Source organism: Microcaecilia unicolor, chromosome 5, assembly GCF_901765095.1.
Source record: "Microcaecilia unicolor chromosome 5, aMicUni1.1, whole genome shotgun sequence".
NCBI classification, from domain to species: Eukaryota; Metazoa; Chordata; class Amphibia; order Gymnophiona; family Siphonopidae; genus Microcaecilia; species Microcaecilia unicolor.
The window spans coordinates 94,459,352-94,478,141 of NC_044035.1; the positions used below are offsets into that span (position 1 = coordinate 94,459,352).

General features: G+C 43.2%; 2 protein-coding genes across 4 annotated transcripts in view; one reads left to right on the top strand and one right to left on the bottom strand.

Annotated features, from left to right (window-relative positions):
• The window catches only part of PHYHIPL (phytanoyl-CoA 2-hydroxylase interacting protein like), a 138,766-nt gene extending 123,055 nt beyond the window's left edge, over positions 1–15,711 (top strand). For all 3 annotated transcript variants that reach the window (XM_030204827.1, XM_030204828.1, XM_030204829.1), the window contains exon 5: positions 13,510–15,711. In XM_030204827.1, the coding sequence (XP_030060687.1) occupies positions 13,510–14,044 (535 nt within the window). In that variant the 3' untranslated portion in view covers positions 14,045–15,711. The remainder of the gene's footprint in view (positions 1–13,509) is intronic.
• A 147-nt stretch (positions 15,712–15,858) lies between these two features.
• Positions 15,859–18,790, bottom strand: part of FAM13C (family with sequence similarity 13 member C) — a 342,788-nt gene continuing 339,856 nt past the window's right edge. Inside the window, exon 14 of the mRNA XM_030204830.1 lies at positions 15,859–16,671. Within this exon, the coding sequence (XP_030060690.1) occupies positions 16,548–16,671 (124 nt within the window). The 3' untranslated portion in view covers positions 15,859–16,547. The remainder of the gene's footprint in view (positions 16,672–18,790) is intronic.

Sequence of the window (18,790 nt, forward strand, 5' to 3'; positions counted from 1 at the left end):
TCCCAACAAGAGGGGAGTGGCTGTAGGGAAACGCACCATATCCAATTGGCTAGCAGATTGCATTTCCTTCACTTACGCCCAGGCTGGGCTGGCTCTTGAGGGTCATGTCACGGCTCATAATGTTAGAGCCATGGCAGCGTCGGTAGCCCACTTGAAGTCAGCCACCATGGAGGAAATTTGCAAAGCTGCGACGTGGTCATCTGTCCACACATTCACATCTCATTACTGCCTGCAGCAGGATACCCGACGTGACAGTCGGTTCGGGCAGTCAGTTCTTCAGAACCTGTTTGGGCTTTAGGATCCAACTCCACCCCCCGAGGGCCCTGTTTGTTCTGTTCCAGGCTACACTCTCAGTTAGTTGGTAAATTTTTTAGGTCAATCTCAGTTATGTCCTCGCCGTTGCGAGGCCCAATTGACCACTGTTGTTGTTTTGAGTGAGCCTGGGGGCTAGGGATACCCCATCAGTGAGAACAAGCAGCCTGCTTGTCCTCGGAGAAAGCGAATGCTACATACCTGTAGAAGGTATTCTCCGAGGACAGCAGGCTGATTGTTCTCACAAACCCGCCCGCCTCCCCTTTGGAGTTGTGTCTTCCCTTGAAGTGTATTGTCTTGCTACATACTGGACTGGCCGGCTCGAGCCGGTTTCGGGCGGGAAGACGGCCGCGCATGCGCGGTGCGCGCGGGCGCGCGAGGGCTAGCAAAGGACTTTGCTAGTGAAGTTTCCGATTGGAGGGGCTGCCGTGGACGTCACCCATCAGTGAGAACAATCAGCCTGCTGTCCTCGGAGAATACCTTCTACAGGTATGTAGCATTCGCTTTCTCCTACCTGGACAACTGGTTAATCAAGGCAGCCTCTCGGGAGTCGCCACACACCTCCATTCTGTGCATCATAAGACTCCTAGAACTCAGGTTTATGATAGTTACCCCAAATCACATCTTCAACCAATTCAAACCTTAAAAGTTCATAGGGGCTCTCCTCGATACTACTAAGGACCAGGTCTTCCTCCATCAATCAAGAGCAAACATACTGCATCTCTCCACTTGGGTGTTCAAATCCACCCAAGTATCTGCTTCTGAAATGCTCCGCCTACTTAGTCACATGGTTTCAGCAGTCCATGAAACATCATTGACTCGACTCTACTTCTGAATTCCTCAGGGGATGCTGTCCTGTCAGTGGTCTCAAGCCACAGGACTGCTCTCAGCTTGTATTTGAATCATTCCACAGCTACACCACTCTACAGTGGTGTATGGTATCCTAGAATCTCACCTGGCATCTTCTGTTTCAGCCCCTTGATATCACAAGGTCCTGACCACAGATGCTTTCATGGTAGGTTGGGGCGCTCACTTCGATGGTCTCTACACACAACATACCAACCTCCTAGAATTATGAGCAGTCAGGAAAGTGCTCAAGACTTTCCAAGACCGTATTCTTGATCAGGTAATACTTGTTTGTACAGACAACCAAGTTGTAATGTATTACCTGAACAAGCAAAGGGGAATAGGCTCTTACCACTTCTGTTGGCAAGCCATACAGATATGGACTTGGGTAGCTTTTCAAAACATCTCTTTAAGAACTGTTTACTTAGGCAGCAAACAGAATGCTGTGGTAGACGTATTGACCAGAATTCTTCAGTCTCACGACTGCTCCCTCAGCATATATGTACTTTGTCAAATATTCCAGCAGTGGGGGACCTCTGCGATAGACCTCTTTGTTTCTCTTCAAAACAACAAGATTCCCTGCTTTTGCTCCAGGATGTATGCTCCCAACTATATAGCCCCAGATGTCTTCTTGCTCCACTGGGGAACGTACCTTCTATACGCCTTTTCTCTACTACCTCTCTTGGAGAGAACTCTTCTCAAACTGTGTTGAGACCAAGGAACCACGATTCTAATTGCTGCATCCTGGCCACGTCAAATCTGTTTCCCTCTCCTCCTAGAGTTATTGTCTAGAGAACCATTGCGGTTAGATCCTTTTCTAACCCTAATAACATAGGAAGAGGGGTCTCTCCTCCATCCAGAGTCTCACTTGGTTCCTGATGACATAGACTTACGTTCCTTAAATCTTCCTGAATCAGTCTCTCTGAGATTCCTACCCTCTAGAAAGCTTTCTACACAGAAATGTTACTGTTTAAGTAAAAAAGATGATCTATCTGGTGTGTAGCCAGAGCAGTCGACCCTGCTAGATGCTCCCTTCCTACCCTTATACAGTACCCCCTCCATCTTTCAGATTCTGGCGTCAAAACCCAGATTACACCCTCCCCATCTCAGACAGCCTGAAACTCCTCGGCGTTACAATCGACCGCAACCTAACACTAGAGAGCCACGTGAAATCCACAACTAAGAAAATGTTCCACTCAATGTGGAAGCTCAAACGCGTGAACCCATTCTTCCCGATGGAAACATTTTGGAACCTGATACAATCAGTGGTACTAAGCCACCTAGATTACTGCAATGGAATTTATGCGGGATGCAAAGAACTTCAGACTGCTCAAAACACGGCAGCCAGGCTTATATTTGTAAAAACGTGATTCGAAAATGCCAAGCCCCTTCGTGAAAAATTGCACTGGCTCCCAATCAAAGAACATATTGCTTTCAAAATCTGCACCCTGGTTCATAAGATTATCTACGGCGAGGCCCCGGGATATATGAAAGACCTCATCGACCTACCAATCAGAAATACAACTGGATCAACACGAACATATCTAAACCTCCACTACCCAAGCTGCAAAGGACTCAAATACAAATCAACTTATGCATCCAGCTTTTCTTACATAAGCACACAACTATGGAACGCACTACCAAAAGCCGTGAAAACAACTTAAACCACCTAAACTTCCGGAAATCACTAAAAACTTACCTGTTTAAAAAGGCATACCCTACCGACCCTACTTAAATACCTGAACCCTGCAACACTACGAAACCAAAGAACATAATGGACATAACTCTTCCTCTATACGATTCCCTAGTTTGTTTGTTCCACATGAACCTTATTCTACCATAACATCACTGTGTAACTGTTTATACCGGAATTGGCGAACACCTTTACGGTACTATGTAAGCCACATTGAGCCTGCAAATAGGTGGGAAAATGTGGGATACAAATGTTACAAATAAATAAATAAATAAAACTAAGGCAGTCAGAGTACACTTGAGTGCCATTAGTGCCTTTCGTTCTAGAGTTGATAATAAGCCAGTTTCCATTCATCCCTTGATGGTTAGATTTATGAAAGGTTTATTTCATACCAAACCACCTCCTAATGGCATGGGATTTCAGTGTCATCTTAACTGCTCTTGTGAAACCTCCATTTGAACCACTTTATTCCTGTTCTGTGAAGTTCCTCACATATAGGGTAGTGTTCTTAATAGCTCTCATTTCTGCCAGAAGAGTCAGTGAACTTCAAGCCTTTGTGGCAGACCCACCTTATACTAGGTTCTTCCAAGACAGGGTTGTACTCTGAACCTACCCCAAATTCCTTCCTAAAGTGGTATCAGAGTTCCACCTGAATCAATTCATTGTACATCCTGGAGAAACAACACTGTATACCTTAAGCTGCAAGTGTACTCTAACATATTATCTGGAGCATACAAAAACTCATTAGAAGTCCTCCCAGCGTTTTGTATCCTTCAACCCTAACAGATTAGTGATTCCCATCACCAAATATACTATATCTACTTGGCTGGCTGACTATTGGGCTCATTTTCGAAAGAGAAGGACGCCTATCTTTCGACATAAATCGGAAGATGGACGTCCTTCTCCCAGAAATGTCCAAATTGGTATAATCGAAAGCCGATTTTGGATGTCCCCAACTGCACTCCGCCGCAAGGACGGCCAAAGTTCAAGGGGGCGTGTTGGAGGCATAGCGAATGCGGGACTTGGGCATGCCTATGCCTAACACGTGGACGTCATTGACCCATAATCAAAAAAAACAAAGACGTTCCTGACGAGCACTTGGACGTTTTCACTTGGACCTGTTTTTCTTAGGACTAAGGGTCAAAAAGGTGCTTGAAATGACCACATGACCACCAGAGAGATTTGGGGATGAACTCCCGTTACTTCCCCAGTGGTCACTAGCCCCCTCCAACCCTCAAAAAAAATCTTTCAAAATATGTCGTGCCAGCCTCAAATGTCATACTCAGGTCCATGACAGCAGTATGCAGGTCTCTGGAGCAGTTTTAGTGGGTGCAGTGCACTTCAGACAGGCGGACCTAGCTCCCCCAACCTGTTACGTTTGTGGAGGAAACAGCAAGCCCTCCAAAACCCACCAGAAACCCACTGTACCCACATCTAGGTGCCCCCCTTCACCCATACAGGCTATGGTAGTGGTGTACAGTTGTGGGTAGTGGGTTTTGGGGGGTTCAGCACAGAAGGTAAGGGGCTATGTTTCTGGGAGCATTTTATGAAGTCCACTGCAGTGCCCTCTAGGGTGCCCGGTTGGTGTCCTGGCATATTAGGGGGACCAGTGCACTACAAATGCTGGCTCCTCCCACAAACAAATGGCTTGCATTTGGTAGTTTCTGACATGGACGTCTTTGGTGTCGAAAATCGCCTAAAATCAGAAACATCCATGTCTAGGGACAGCGAAATTTAAGAATTTGGATGTCCCTGACGGTATTTTCGAAACGAAAGATGGACGTCCATCTTGTTTCAAAAGTACGGGTTTCCCCGCCCCTGGATTGGGACATTTTGCAAGGACGTCCAAATCGAAACTTGGATGACCCTTTCAAAAATGCCCCTCCACATCTCCTGCACGTATACTCAGGCTGGGCTGACCTTTCATTGCTGGGTTACAGCTCATAATGTAAGAACCGTAGCATCTTCAGTTGGCCATTTCCGCTCTGCTTCTATTGAAGAAATTTCAAGTTGGCTACATGGTCTACTATCCACACCTTTACTGCTCACTACTGTCTGGAGCAGCATTATAGGCAGGATAGCCAGTTTGGACAAGCAGTAGTGCAAAATCTTTTTACTACTTTAGATTCAACTCTGCCCTCCAGCCTTTTTTTTTCCACCAGATTCACTACCAACATAGTTACCAAAAATGCATTTATGTCATGAGTCTGTCAGCTAGTGAGTCCCATATGTGAGAATATTATGCCCGCTTGTCTTCAGAGAAAGCTGTTACTTACCTGTAGCTGGTGTTCTTTGAGGACAGCAGGCATATATTCTTACATCCCTCCTTCTTAGCTTTAGTACTGTACTGCTGGTCCCATGCTCAAGCGTCAGGTGGGAAGACACCTGTGCACTTGGCAGTGTCCATACCAGGCTCCGTGGATGATATCACCATGTGAGAATATATGCCTGCTATCCTTGGAGAACACCTGATATGGTAAGTAACTTAGCTGTACCTCAGTGCTGCAAGGGCATGTGTAACTCAGTATTCTGTAAGTGGTGCAAGTATGGCAGCATCGCCTATGCCCCTCTCATGTTCCACTCACGTGAACGCCCTTTGCAATTATGCACTATGCCACAGGACATAGCACTTAGCTGCTTTGCTGCACTTATAGAAACAGAGAAAAATGAAGGCTGATAAAGACCATATGACCTATCAAGTCTGCCCATCCTTGGCTTCCTTTGCATTAGAAATCCTATGTACTGTCCCAAGTGTACACATCCATGAAAATATTAGTATTCCGTACATTTATGTATGTAAGTGGTGCATAAATGGGGTCACACAGTTATACAACTTCCCTTATAGTGTATCCACTGATATGTCTATTAGCAAAAATCTTAATAAATTTATGAACCTCATTGTTTGTTTATGGCCTAAACAGATAAAATGTTCTCGTCTTCAGTGTCTATCCTTAACAAAACTTTGGTTCTGTTCAGTCAGTCTCTGGCTCTCACAATTTGGTTGTTGAGGGAAATATCATATAATCTCTTGGTTTGACAGGTAGTAGGATGCACCTGGGCAGTCTGTCTACTGATATGGTAGGGCAGTTTGGGTGGGGGATGTTGTTCAATTAGAATATTTAATTTGTATTTCTACAGCAATACTCTGAGGCAGATTGTGCCAGTAGCACTATGGATCACAAGCAGCCGCTTGTGCTAGCACTACTCTGGGGCAGATTGTGCCAGTAGTACAATGGATCACAGGCAGCTGGTTGTGCTAGCAGATTCAAGATCCTAAGGAAATTACAGATTCTATAGATGATCCTCTTTTGTTATGTAATCTTATTGTTTCAGAGTTGCATGAGGAGTCGCTTATCCTCTGCACCCCTCCCCCACCCCCATTTACACCAGGCTGATAAGCATAGGATGTCTGCTGACGATGATACTTCCAGAAGCTTAGTATACCCAGAGGTAAATCTGCCAGATCCTGCACAAGGTTTTACACCTGAATTTGTTCTGTTCATGGAGAATCAACTGCAGGATCAGGAATGATTTCAGAGGTCACAAGCAAAAGACCCCTGGGGGGCCACAAAGCCACAGTTATTGCTGGAAGATAAAGGTAATCTAGACAATGAGTCCTTACAATTGAGGTACTCTGTGTCTGGAAGGAGAAGATGAGGGTTCCTGTCTGGTGGACCAGGAAGAATGGTTTCAAAAAGGGAAATTTCCCAGGAGGACATTTTGCCCCAGATTCTATATATGGCACTAAAAGTTTGGTGCAGATCCAAGATATGGGCACAACTAAATTGATTAACAAAACATTAACTATCAATTAATTGGCCTTAACTCTCAATTATTTAAGTTATTTGGCACTAATTTGGATTTGTGCACATATTTCCTTGCATGCCATTCTATAAAACTGGGTGCCTAAATTCCATAGTGTACAATTCAAAGGGGGTGTGGACATGGAAGGGGCATGAGTGGGTCAGGGGTATTCTGTGTGACCCATATAGTGAGGTCCTGGGGGCCCACACTTTGGTCCCTATGGTAGGGGATGCCTATGGCAGTTTTTCCCAAGGTAGGCCCAGATCACCTCAGACCAGTGGGCTCTAGAGGTTATTTGCAATGGCTATGCTCTGGGGCTTTTGCCCCATTCTCAGCTTTTCTTGGAGTTTTCTTTCTGGTCTCCAATAGAGAAAGAAAAAAAAATGTTCCTATTGATAGTAGAAAGAATGGTGAATCTGCAGGCAGTATTGCCTGTCCCTCAAGAACATGGGGGTTGGAACATTCCTAACCGTATTCGACCTCAGAAGAGTCAACAGATTTTTTAAATGTTCCAATATTCTGCATGGAGAGACTTTGGCCCATCATAATGATGGTGCAGTGTGGGAAATTTATTATCTTGCTGAATTTGACAGAGGCATACCTGCATATTCCCATCCATGTAGACTGTCAGAAATTCTTGTGCTTTGCGATTAGGGAAAGCATTATAAGTTTTGTGTACTCTTCTTTTGTCTAGCTACATCACCAAGGACATTCTCAAAAGTGATGGTTGTTGTGGTGGCAGCAGAGCTAAGGCAAACAGCTGTGCTGGTTCATCCATATTTCAATGATTAGTTAATCATAGTGAACTTGTTTCAGGAAAGCAAGGAAACCACAGCATAGGTTAATTGCCTTGCTAGAAGACCTAGGTAGGTCATCAACATAGCCGAGATTAAGTTGGTTCTGGCACAAGCTACAGAATATTAACATAGCAACATAGTAGTCTACCCTACAAGATAAACTTTTATAGCATAAGGTATGATGTGATACTACATATGTATGCTTGATGTTGATTTGTCCTTGCCATTTTAAGGGCACAGACCGTTGAAGTCTGCCCGACACTGGCTTTGTTCTCCAACTTCTGAAGTTTGTCATTGAAGTACCACTCCAGCCCATCCAAACCTGTCCAGCCATGATCAGGGCATAGACTGTAGAAGTTTGCCCTCTTCGACACTCAGAAGGGAAAAAGTGTTCTGAACCCGAGATTAACACCTCAAGTTCCAAGGTCAGATCTGCAACATATTACAAATGAACAGGCCCAAAGTCTAGGATTATCTTCTACTACTACTATTTAGCATTTCTATAGTGCTACAAGGCGTACGCAGCACTGCACAAACATAGAAGAAAGACAGTCCCTGCTCAAAGAGCTTACAATCTAATAGACAAAAAATGAAGTAAATCAATTAATGTGTACAGGAAGGAGGAGAGGAGGGTAGGTGGAGGCGAGTGGTTACGAGTCAAAAGCAATGTTAAAGAGGTGGGCTTTCAGTCTAGATTTAAAGGTGGCCAAGGATGGGGCAAGACGTAGGGCCTCAGGAAGTTTATTCCAGGCGTAGGGTGCAGCGAGACAGAAGGCGCAAAGTCTGGAGTTGGCACTAGTGGAGAAGGGAACAGATAAGAAGGATTTATCCATGGAGTGGAGTGCACGGGAAGGGGTGTAGGGAAGGACGAGTGTGGAGAGATACTGGGGAGCAGCAGAGTGAGTACATTTATAGGTTAGTAGAAGAAGTTTGAACAGGATGCGAAAACGGATAGGGAGCCAGTGAAGCGACTTGAGGAGAGGGGTAGTATGAGTAAAGCGACCCTGGCGGAAGATGAGACGGGCAGCAGAGTTTTGAACCAATTGGAGAGGGGAGAGGTTACTAAGTGGGAGGCCAGCAAGAAGCAGTCTTTGATTATCTTCAGGTTTTAGGATAAATGGTTGCCACTTTGGATTTGGTTGCATGGGCTAGAGCACACATGAAGCGGTTACAGAAATCAGTGCCCTCTCACTGGCCTCCCCCAACTCAGTGTTGGGGGGGGGGGGAGATTAGCCTGAAGTGATGGATTCATCCTGCAAATCTGAACAAGGGGAATGGATCTGAAGACCCCTGCTGGATTCTGCTGACAACAGATGCCAGTCTCAAAGGCTGGGGATGACGCAGTCAGAGCAACATGGCTTATGGTCACTGGTCAGTGGATGAAGCTGCACATAGTCTATGAACTACTTGGAAACAACAACCATACATTTGGTCCTGCAAACTTTTCTGGCCCTTGTGCAGGGCAAATTAATTTTACTCTTGGACAATACCACCATGGTGGCTTATGTAAATTGACAAGGTGGCACCAAGAACCAAGGAGTGTCTCAGGAGATTGCAGTCTTGATTAGTTAGGCAGAGAACAACATTCTTCACCTGCCAGCAGCTTATGTTGCTGGAGTGGATAATTTTCAGGTGGATTTCTTGAGCAGACATACCCTAGAGCTGGAGAATGGAGCCTAGCAGATGAAGCCTTGACATCCATTTTCCTTTGGTGGGGGGTCCTGGTGATGGATTTAATGGCATTAGGGAAGAATACCAAAGTTTTTTAGTCAAAGCATGAGCACAAGGCAGCAGTGCCTTGATTCGGCTGTGATCTCTTGAGAGATTGTTCTTTGAAATTTCCTCCATGGCCTGTACTGGATTGAGTCATTCAAAGAATAGAGGGACATTGAGGTCCCATTGTGTTAGTGGCTCTGGCTTGGTCAAGGAAGATAGAGTTTTTACTACTATTACTAATCGTTTCTATAGCGCTACTAGATGTACGCAGAGCTGTACACATTATATGCAGGTACTTTCTCTGCCCTAGTGGACTCAAAATCTAAGTTTTTGTACCTGGGGCAGTGGAGGGTTAAGTGACTTGCCCCGGGTCAAAAGGAGCTGCAGTAGGAATTGATCCCAGTTCCCCAGGATCTCAGTCCGTTGCACTAACCATTAGGCTACTCATTGGTATGGAGACTTCATAACATGTAAAAGTGAGCGAGCCATGGTTTTTGATGAAAAGTACGTTAATGTAGGGTCTGGTTCGGCTGCTGGAATATCTTGGTTCTCTCATACGGCTTGGCTCTTGAAAGAGCACAATTATGTAAGAGAAGGATATTCATCATTCGTAAGCATGCTCTTGCATTCAAAGAAGTGTTCTACTTCTTAGCTTATATTAGGGCTTGGCAAATCTTTGAGCAATGGTTTGAAGAGTGGAGTCTATTACCCCTGAAATCTTCAGTCCTGGAAATTTGGAATTTTTTACAGGATAGTTTGGATAAGAGTTGGCCCTAGGTTTGCTGAAATCCAGATAGCAGCAATTTCTTGTTACAGGGGATTAATACAAGGCAAATCCCTTGCATTACACAGTGATGTGGTCAGGTTCCTAAATGGAATTAAGCTTTTATTTTCCCCTAGATGTCCTATTGTTCCCCCCGTGGGATCGCAGTGTAGTGTAGACTACATTAATGGAAATGCCTTATGAACTGATTAAGCAAGCTATGATTAACGATCTTACTTTGAAAACTGAATTTTTGGTAGGTATATATTCTGCAAGGCGAATTTCAGAGTTGTAGGCCTTATCTTGTAGGGTACCTTCCCTGGTGTTCTGTTGAAAGTAGTGATTCGTCCAGTTCCTTCTTTCTTCCTAAGGTGGCCTCTTCACTCCATCTAAATTAGTTAGCTTTAGTGGCATTCCGGGGAAAAAAAAAGTTATGATGGATGCCTTCATCAGTTGGACCTGCAAAGAATACTGCAATGATATTTGGAGAAGATACATACAAGATATTTGGCAGATTGATAGATTGTGTTGTTTAGTGGTCACAAGAAAAGGAAAGGAGTATCAAAGGCTACACTTTTTCATTGGATTAAAGAGATGATTTGAGTCTGTGTATCTTCTTAAAGGTTGTCCATTTCCCTCACTACTGATAGTGCATTTAACTAGAGTACAGACCTCTTCTTGAACACAGTGTAGCCTCATTCCTCCAAAAAAGATGTGTAGGTGGCCATTTGGCCTTTGTTGCATTCTTTTGTTCACCTACATCATCTGGATGTTCAAGCATCTCAAGACACGGCCTTTGGCACTGGTATCTTGAGATCTGTACTCTTTCGATCCCACCCTTAAGACATTCTGCTCAGGTTCATCCCATGCATCTGGGCTGATCTGGAGGGATGCTAAGGAAGGTGAAATTAGAGTTTACCAGCTAATTTTCTTTTCTTTAATCCCTCATATCCAAGCTGGAACCCTCTCTGGTTTGATAAAAGAAATTCTTGTACATAGATGGGCCCAGTTCTCAGTTTTTTTTTTTTTAAATCGTACTTACTGTGTAGATCAAGAGTTCAAATGAGGTTGTTTTACATTTCCTGGATTAGTTTTTGGGAAATCATATGGCCTTAATCAGCTTTGCTAACAAAATATTGACTAATACTTCTCAGTATTCTTTAGTGATGGCACTAGTTGGTAGTTCTCAGTCTCCATCTGCTTGTAGGAGAAGGCAAACCTACACATCAGGAGGACTAAAGGAAAAATATTAGCAAGTAAGACCTACCATATTTACTCATGTATAAGTCAAGAAATTTTGACTTCAACATCCCATCAGAAGGTTCAAAGAGGAAGTTTATCTGAGGTGGTGTGGAAAGAGTTGGTGAGTGAAATTCTGATTGCTTTCTTTTTTTGGTAAAAGAAAAACATGGCGTATGTGTGCTAAGAAATACTGATTTCTGAATAAAACATTCTGCTTGGATAGGAAAGGTGAATGATTTGTGAAAATACATTTTGCTTTAGTGAACTTGCCAAAGTTTAGAGTGACAGACTTACCAGTGAGGGATAAATATATAATCCTGACATACTGAAATCTGATGATTTAACTGTTTACTTGTGGCTTTAATTCTGTACTGACCCTGTTGAAATCTGTGGGCTATGGGAAGGAGGGGATAGGTTTGAGAAAGGCAGGGGAGATTCCAGAGGGGAGGGTGAAAGAGAGAGAGCAAAGTTGGACCTGGACGTGGAGGGGTGGGTGGGAGAGAGAGGGATGAATGTGGGGCTCAGCTTTGAGTTGTACACTGCTCACAACATTTTTGCCTATTTTTATTCCTAAAATGCCCTTGCCTTATACACAAGGTTGATGAATATTTTCTTCTCCGAGGACAAGCAGGCTGCTTGTTCTCACTGATGGGTGACGTCCACGGCAGCCCCTCCAATCGGAAAACTTTACTAGCAAAGGCCTTTGCTAGTCCTCGCGCGCCGATGCGCACCACGCATGCGTGGCCGTCTTCCCGCCCGAACCGGCTCGTGTTCGTCAGTCTTCTTTTGTCCACGTTCGGGACGGTCGTGTTTTGCGCCGTTTCGCACCCCTCAAAGTTGACCCTCGCGCGTCTTCGCAATTTTGTTTAAAACAACAAAAAAAACCCAAAGAGACCTTTCGGTCTTCTCCCTTCCCGTGTGTCCAGTTTGTTTTCCCCGACTTTCGGGGTAGGCCTTTTTTGAGGCCTCGGTACGGGTTTTTTCTCTCCCTATTTTTGGTGGCTATATTGCCATTACGAATTTTGATTTCGCCGGCGTGATTTTTCTGCCCATGTCATCGAAGTCTCCCAGCGGCTTCAAGAAGTGCACCCAGTGCGCCCGGGTAATCTCGCTTACTGATAGGCACGCGTCGTGTCTTCAGTGTCTGGGGGCTGGGCACCGCCCGCAGGCCTGTAGTCTTTGCGCCCTTTTACAGAAGAGGACTCAGGTAGCGAGATTGGCCCAGTGGAACGTGTTGTTCTCGGGCTCTTCGTCGACAACAGCACCGGGGGCTTCGAGTGCATCGACGTCGACAGCATCAAGACCTTCGACCTCGGCATCGACTGCATCGAGGCATCGACCCTCTGCATCGTCGGTACCGAGACATCGAAAGGCTGCGTTGACGTCGGTGGTACTGGGACCTCCACTAGTGCTGATGTTGTCGGACGGTGGTGCTTCGACTGGAGTGCAGGTGAGGGCTGTCCATTCCCCTGCTGGTGGCGGTGAGCCTTCAGGTGGGTCTCCCCCTACCCTGAGGGCTCCTGCGGTACAGCCCCCCCCCCCCCCCCCGAGACCGACCTTCTTCGGCCTCGGCCCCGAGGAAGCGATGGCTGGATTCTACGTCCTCCTCGTCGGTACCGGGAAGTTCCGGTGACATGCTTCGTTTGAAAAAGTCAAAGAAGCATCGACACCGGTCTCCTTTTTTTTAGGGTGGGAAGGGGTTGGTGGCCAATGGGGGAGTAAGGGGAGGCCATCCCCGATTCCTTCCGGTGGTCATCTGGTCATTTCGGGCACCTTTTTGAGGCTTAGTCATGAAAAAAATGGACCAAGTAAAGTCAGCCAAGTGCTCATCAGGGACGCCCTTCTTTTTTCCATTGTCAGCCAAGGACGCCCATCTGTTAAGCACGCCCCAGTCCCGCCTTTGCTATGCCTCCGACACACCACTGGGAACTTTGGTCATCCCTGCGATGGAAAGCAGTTGAGGGCGCGCAAAATCGGCTTTCGATTATGCTGATTTGGGCAACCCTGAGAGAAGGACGCCCATCTCCCGATTTGTGTCGGAAGATGGGTGCCCTTCTCTTTCGAAAATAAGCCTGAAAGTATTTGAAAATAGCAGATCACTTTTATAGGCAAGTAATTTTGCCATCTTATTACCCATTGAGCATATCTGAAGGCTCTCATTGTATAAATTTCTTGCTGTATAATTTAATGCTATTTTGATTTACAAATGTATATGCCATATTTATAGATTAAAACTTGCTTAAAAGTATTGTGAATTTTGTTAGGTTTTTGTTTTAAATGTAGGATTTTAATTATTTGTTTCATCTTTTGCTATTAATAATGTTGTTAATTTGTAGAGAACATCATGGAAACATTATGCAGCCCTCTGTCAAAGATAACAGTGGTAGTCATGGGTCCCCAATCAGTGGAAAGTTGGAAGGCATCTTCTTCAGTTGCAACACTGAGTTTAATACTGGCAAGCCTCCACAGGATTCACCTTATGGAAGATACAAAGTTGAGATTCCAGCTGAAAAACTGTTTAATCCAAACAGCAACTTATATTTTGGGGATTTTTATTGCATGTATACAGCCTATCATTATGTAATTCTGGTTATTGCTCCTGAGGGATCACCAGGGGATGAATTCTGCAAGCAACGTCTTCCTCAGCTAGACATAAGAGATAATAAATTTTTGACCTGTATTGAAGAAGATGGGGTTCTGGTGTTTCGCCATGCCCAAGATGTTATTTTGGAAGTCATTTATACTGACCCTGTGGATCTTTGTCTGGGTAAAGTTGCAGAAATTAGTGGTCATCAGCTAATGAGCTTGTCTACTGCAAATGCAAAGAAGGATCCCAGTTGCAAGACTTGCAACATTAGTGTTGGACGTTAATACTCCTACTAAATCATATAGGATCAATTGTTCATTTTGTTCAGACATTCTCTTCAGAAGCATGAAAAAATGCAGCTGCCACCAAAAGCAAACAGATTTTAAGACTCCTTAAAAGCATTTTAGGACATTTGTTTTCCTTTTTAAAAATTTTGTGAAGTAACTGCTGCTTCAAAATAGCATACATCCTATTTTCCGCTCTGGCAAACATTTAAATTAGATGCTGGATTTTTTTTTTTTGTGCCAAACATAACAAAATCTATATAGATTGCATTAGCAAGGTAACAAGTAATTATGGCTTATTAAATGGTGTATAAATATGCATTCATTTTAATCTACTAAACAAAATATTGGGTTAACTAAGGACAGCATGAAAAGGTATAATTGGAGCATGACTTAAATCTGGAAGCCTAGAATGTCAGCACTTCCAATGTTGCTTGACAATGTTATGTTATTTATATTAACTTAACAGAAAATAAATACTGTTCAACATACTACAATAGAAAAATATTTTTATTTGGACCGCTGTATAAAATATTTACAGTCATATAGAATATAGAGGACACATTTTAATAGCAATTGTATCGGTCATAAAGCATTTTCCCTTACGAAAGCTGTGGAGTGTAAATCTTCAAATAACTGTATTTGTTCCTATTACTTACATGACTTCAATTAAAACAGATTAACAAAAGGTTCTCATTCTGATTCGTAAGAAATCAGGCCAGCACACAGACATAAAAACAAATCTCAAAGATTACACTTTTTTCTCAATCAGTAAACAGTTTCAAAATGTGCACTTTAAAATCATGCAAAAACATTACATATAAACAGTAAAGGAAGATTTGTATGATAGACATTTACAAAATGAGAAGTATATCAAGACAGCAAAGAAGTTAGTGCGTGGTAGAAAATGGCACTTAAGCAATACCTTAAACATAGTCATATAACTTTTATTTTTTTAAGTTCAAGCATTCTTTTTTCATTATTTGGCACTCAAACAAAATACAAGAACAAAAAAAAAAAATCAAGAAAAAGGAAAATACAGCAGAAACATCTTATCCTTGCATATCATCACAAGATAGGTGATGTTTGAGTGGGGACCACGTTGTCAAGACAGTATTATATCTGGTAGTATGCAATGTGCTGGTCAATTCTAGCTTTTAGGTAAAGCAGACTGTATGCCATCACACATTATATTGAATAGTAGAATGATTTTTCCAATATTTAATAACAATCTTCAGTGCTAAAGCGAGTAAAACATCCAAGAGTGTACCACGAGACAAGGATAACTATGGTCGTGGAAGTGCTTCTCTAACAACAATGCAGAGAGGAAGGACCTCCTGAAATTTTAGCATATCCTTAATAGTCTGCCACATGGAGCGCCAATATATCCAAAGAGAGTAGCGCACTGGTACAACATATGAACCAAGGGTAACAACTTTCTTCTAAGATTGTACTATCTCTGCCTTTCGTTAAAACTGAAATACTCTATTGATTTCTGTCACTATATTTTTAAAGGATCATCGTAACAAAAAAATGTCATAACAACTACTGTCATTGAAGAAGCCCATGCGTATTATTTTTCATAGTCTTACCATTTTATTAAATTAAAAACAGGCTGCATATCCTTATAGTGACAGACCATAAAGTAAGATATATTAAAAATCTATTCATGATGGCTCCTTTCAGTTAAAAAAAAACACCTGATGATCATGGCCATAATGTGGGGGGGGGGGGGGGGGGGGGGTAATTTCATAACAGCGTGCCTATTTCAAATATCTCAAAAAGCACCTGTTTTATAAAGGCAACAAATGCCTATGTGCTTTTATAAAACAGACTCCTAGAATGTCCCCAGTGGTGCACAAATTTACACCTACTGTGAAGATATAAATATATATGTATGTGCTATGCATATACCTGCATCTTTTATAAATATGACCACACGCCACTACTCTCTGTTCAAACTATGCCCTGGGAATGCCTAGGTGCCATATGTGTAAAACTTGGTGCAATCTTGCAGTGTCCCTATTTTGTATGTGCATATACCCCATGCAGTATTTTCCACATGTAAAACATGCATTACAAGCAGAAATTTTTTATAAACTTACCCTGAATGGGTGCTTTCAGTATTTTCAAAGGTGCATGCTTCCAAATGGGCTTTACTTGATATTTCTACAGTCAAGCAATCTTGTAACTAACAGAACAGGCAAAATGCTAATTTCAGTACAGAAATATAGCACTCCATTTATAGTAAAGGCTGTATCTTAATCAGCTTTAGATCCTGATAAAATCTGTATCAGTAATCAGCCAAAACTTAATTTTCACATTTTGCTTCAAAATTCCATTCATTAATTTAGACAAAACCACAATTAGACTTGCTTACTGTAGGCTGCAAACTTTTGATCTCCATAGTAGAATTATTAAAGTGCATCAGAATTTGTGTCGCCCATGATTGTGCAGAAATATTTAGATTTTCTCTGTTCGAGGTTATTAGCATTTGCAAACTTCAAATAGTTTTAGAAACACCTTGCTTGTTGATAAGAACCTCTAGTAGTCTGAGTTTAGCTTTGATTTGCTTGTATTCACAGTATTCTTCAGCCATTGGAATACGATCTTCCTTTTTTGCATTCCTGAAAAAAGGCAAATGTATGACACTCAGTGTAGGAAAAAATAAAAGACTGTAAATAGAAGCAACAGGACTAAAATTTCTGTCTAATATCTGAAGATGGCCTGAATATGATTTTGGTAGAATGGGAAAAATAGCAGAGAACAATGAAGAGCTTAGGTGCAACACCTGTTCTGTACATTTTTTTCAAAAACAAGTTTATACTGGGAACAGACTGTCTTCATAGTCATAAGCCACTGGATTCTATATATCGCGCCTAGCATTCCAGGCTGAAATCCAAGCATATTCTATAACAATGTGCGTAACTTCAGATCAATGTTTTTAACAGCACTTAACATTAATCAGCACTAATTGGCAATAATTAGAATTTGCACACATGGAGGGGCATAATCGACCAGAAACGCCTATCTCCATGGGCGTTAATCTCCGAGAACGGGTCCGTGAAGGGGCGGAGTGAACCGTATTTTTTTAAAAAAATAGACGTCCATGCTTTATTCGCCAAGGTGTGAGCTGGGCGTTTTTGCTTTTCACCGATAATGGAAAATGAAATCGCCCAGCTCAAAAACGAATAAATGCAAGGCATTTGTTCGTGGGAGGGGCCAGGATTCATAGTGCACTGGTCCCCCTCACATGCCAGGACACCAACCGGGCACCCTAGGGGGCACTTTTACAAAAACAAAAAAAAAGGTAAAAGAGCTCCCAGGTGCATAGCACCCTTCCCTTGGGTGTTGAGCCCCCCAAATCCCCCTCAAACCCACTGCCCACAAGTCTACACCAGTACTATAGCCCTAAGCGGTGAAGGGGGGCACCTACATGTGGGTACAGGGGGTTTGGGGGGGGTTGGACGACTAGTAGCATTAAGCAGCACAATTGTAACAGGTAGGGGGGGGATGGGCCTGGGTCCACCTGCCTGACGTCCACTGCACCCCCTAACAACTGTTCCAGGGACCTGCATACTGCTGCTTGGGAGGAGGGTATGACATTTGAGGGTGAAAGTAAAAAGTTGTGAAACATCATTTGTTGTGGTGGGAGGGGGTTAGTGACCACTGGGGGAGTCAGGGGAGGTCATCCCCGACTCCCTCTGGGGGTCATCTGGTCATTTAGGGCACGTTTTGGGGCCTTATTCGTCAAAAAACAGGGTCCAGGAAAAGTGCCCTAAATTCTAGCTACAAACGCATTATCGGCGAAGGGCGCCCATCTCTGTTCGGGTGATAACCACGCCCCAGTTCCGCCTTCACCACGCCTCCGACACTCCCCCGTCAACTTTGTCCGCATCCGCGACGGAGTGCAGTTGAAAGCGTCCAAAGTTCGGCTTTCGATTATGCCGCTTTATTTGTTTTTGTGAGAAGAACGCCCATCTCCCGATTTAGGTCGGAACTTGGGCGTTATTCTCGTTCGATTATAAGCTGGATAACTCGCTAAGGGCCCTGTTTACTAAGCTGTGCTATAGGTACACTAGTGTTTTTAGCACGTGCTAAAAGATAGCAAGCGCTAACGCTCGAGACGCCCATAGGAATATATTTGCAAAATAGAAATCATACTGCTCTATACACCCATCCTCAATTTACTTAAAATTTAAGTTTATGTAAAGGAAAATTCGGGTGATTTTTTTAAATAGAGAGGTGTGGTAGCCGTGTTAGTCCACTTTTAAAGGTAATCAATAGAAATAAAACATGGAAAAGAAATAAGAGGATGAATGGTGGATACTGAAAATGAACAAGGGTCATCATAGTTTATGATTCTGTGATCTACCGACAATGCTATATTTCCAGATGTGTAGTGTTACTGTATTCACCGAGAAAGAACTCTAGTAAACCATGACTCATACATTTGCATAAAAGGAACTAAATTTATAAATAAATCTTTATGCCAGCATGGATCTTTATTAGGATGTTGCTTCATATCTCTTGGTTCAGAAGCAGAGATCAATGTTAGGAAGAACCAAAATTGCTGAAATGCATATTTAGGGCCTCTTATCAAGCCGTGCTAGTGATTCCCATGCAGCAATACCGACGGAGCCCGTTCTGAGTGAATGGGCTTTGTTGGCATTACAGTACCGAGAGACGCTAGTGCAGTTTGATAAAAGAGGCTGTTAGTATACTATGGAGTTTTAGTGTTTTAAA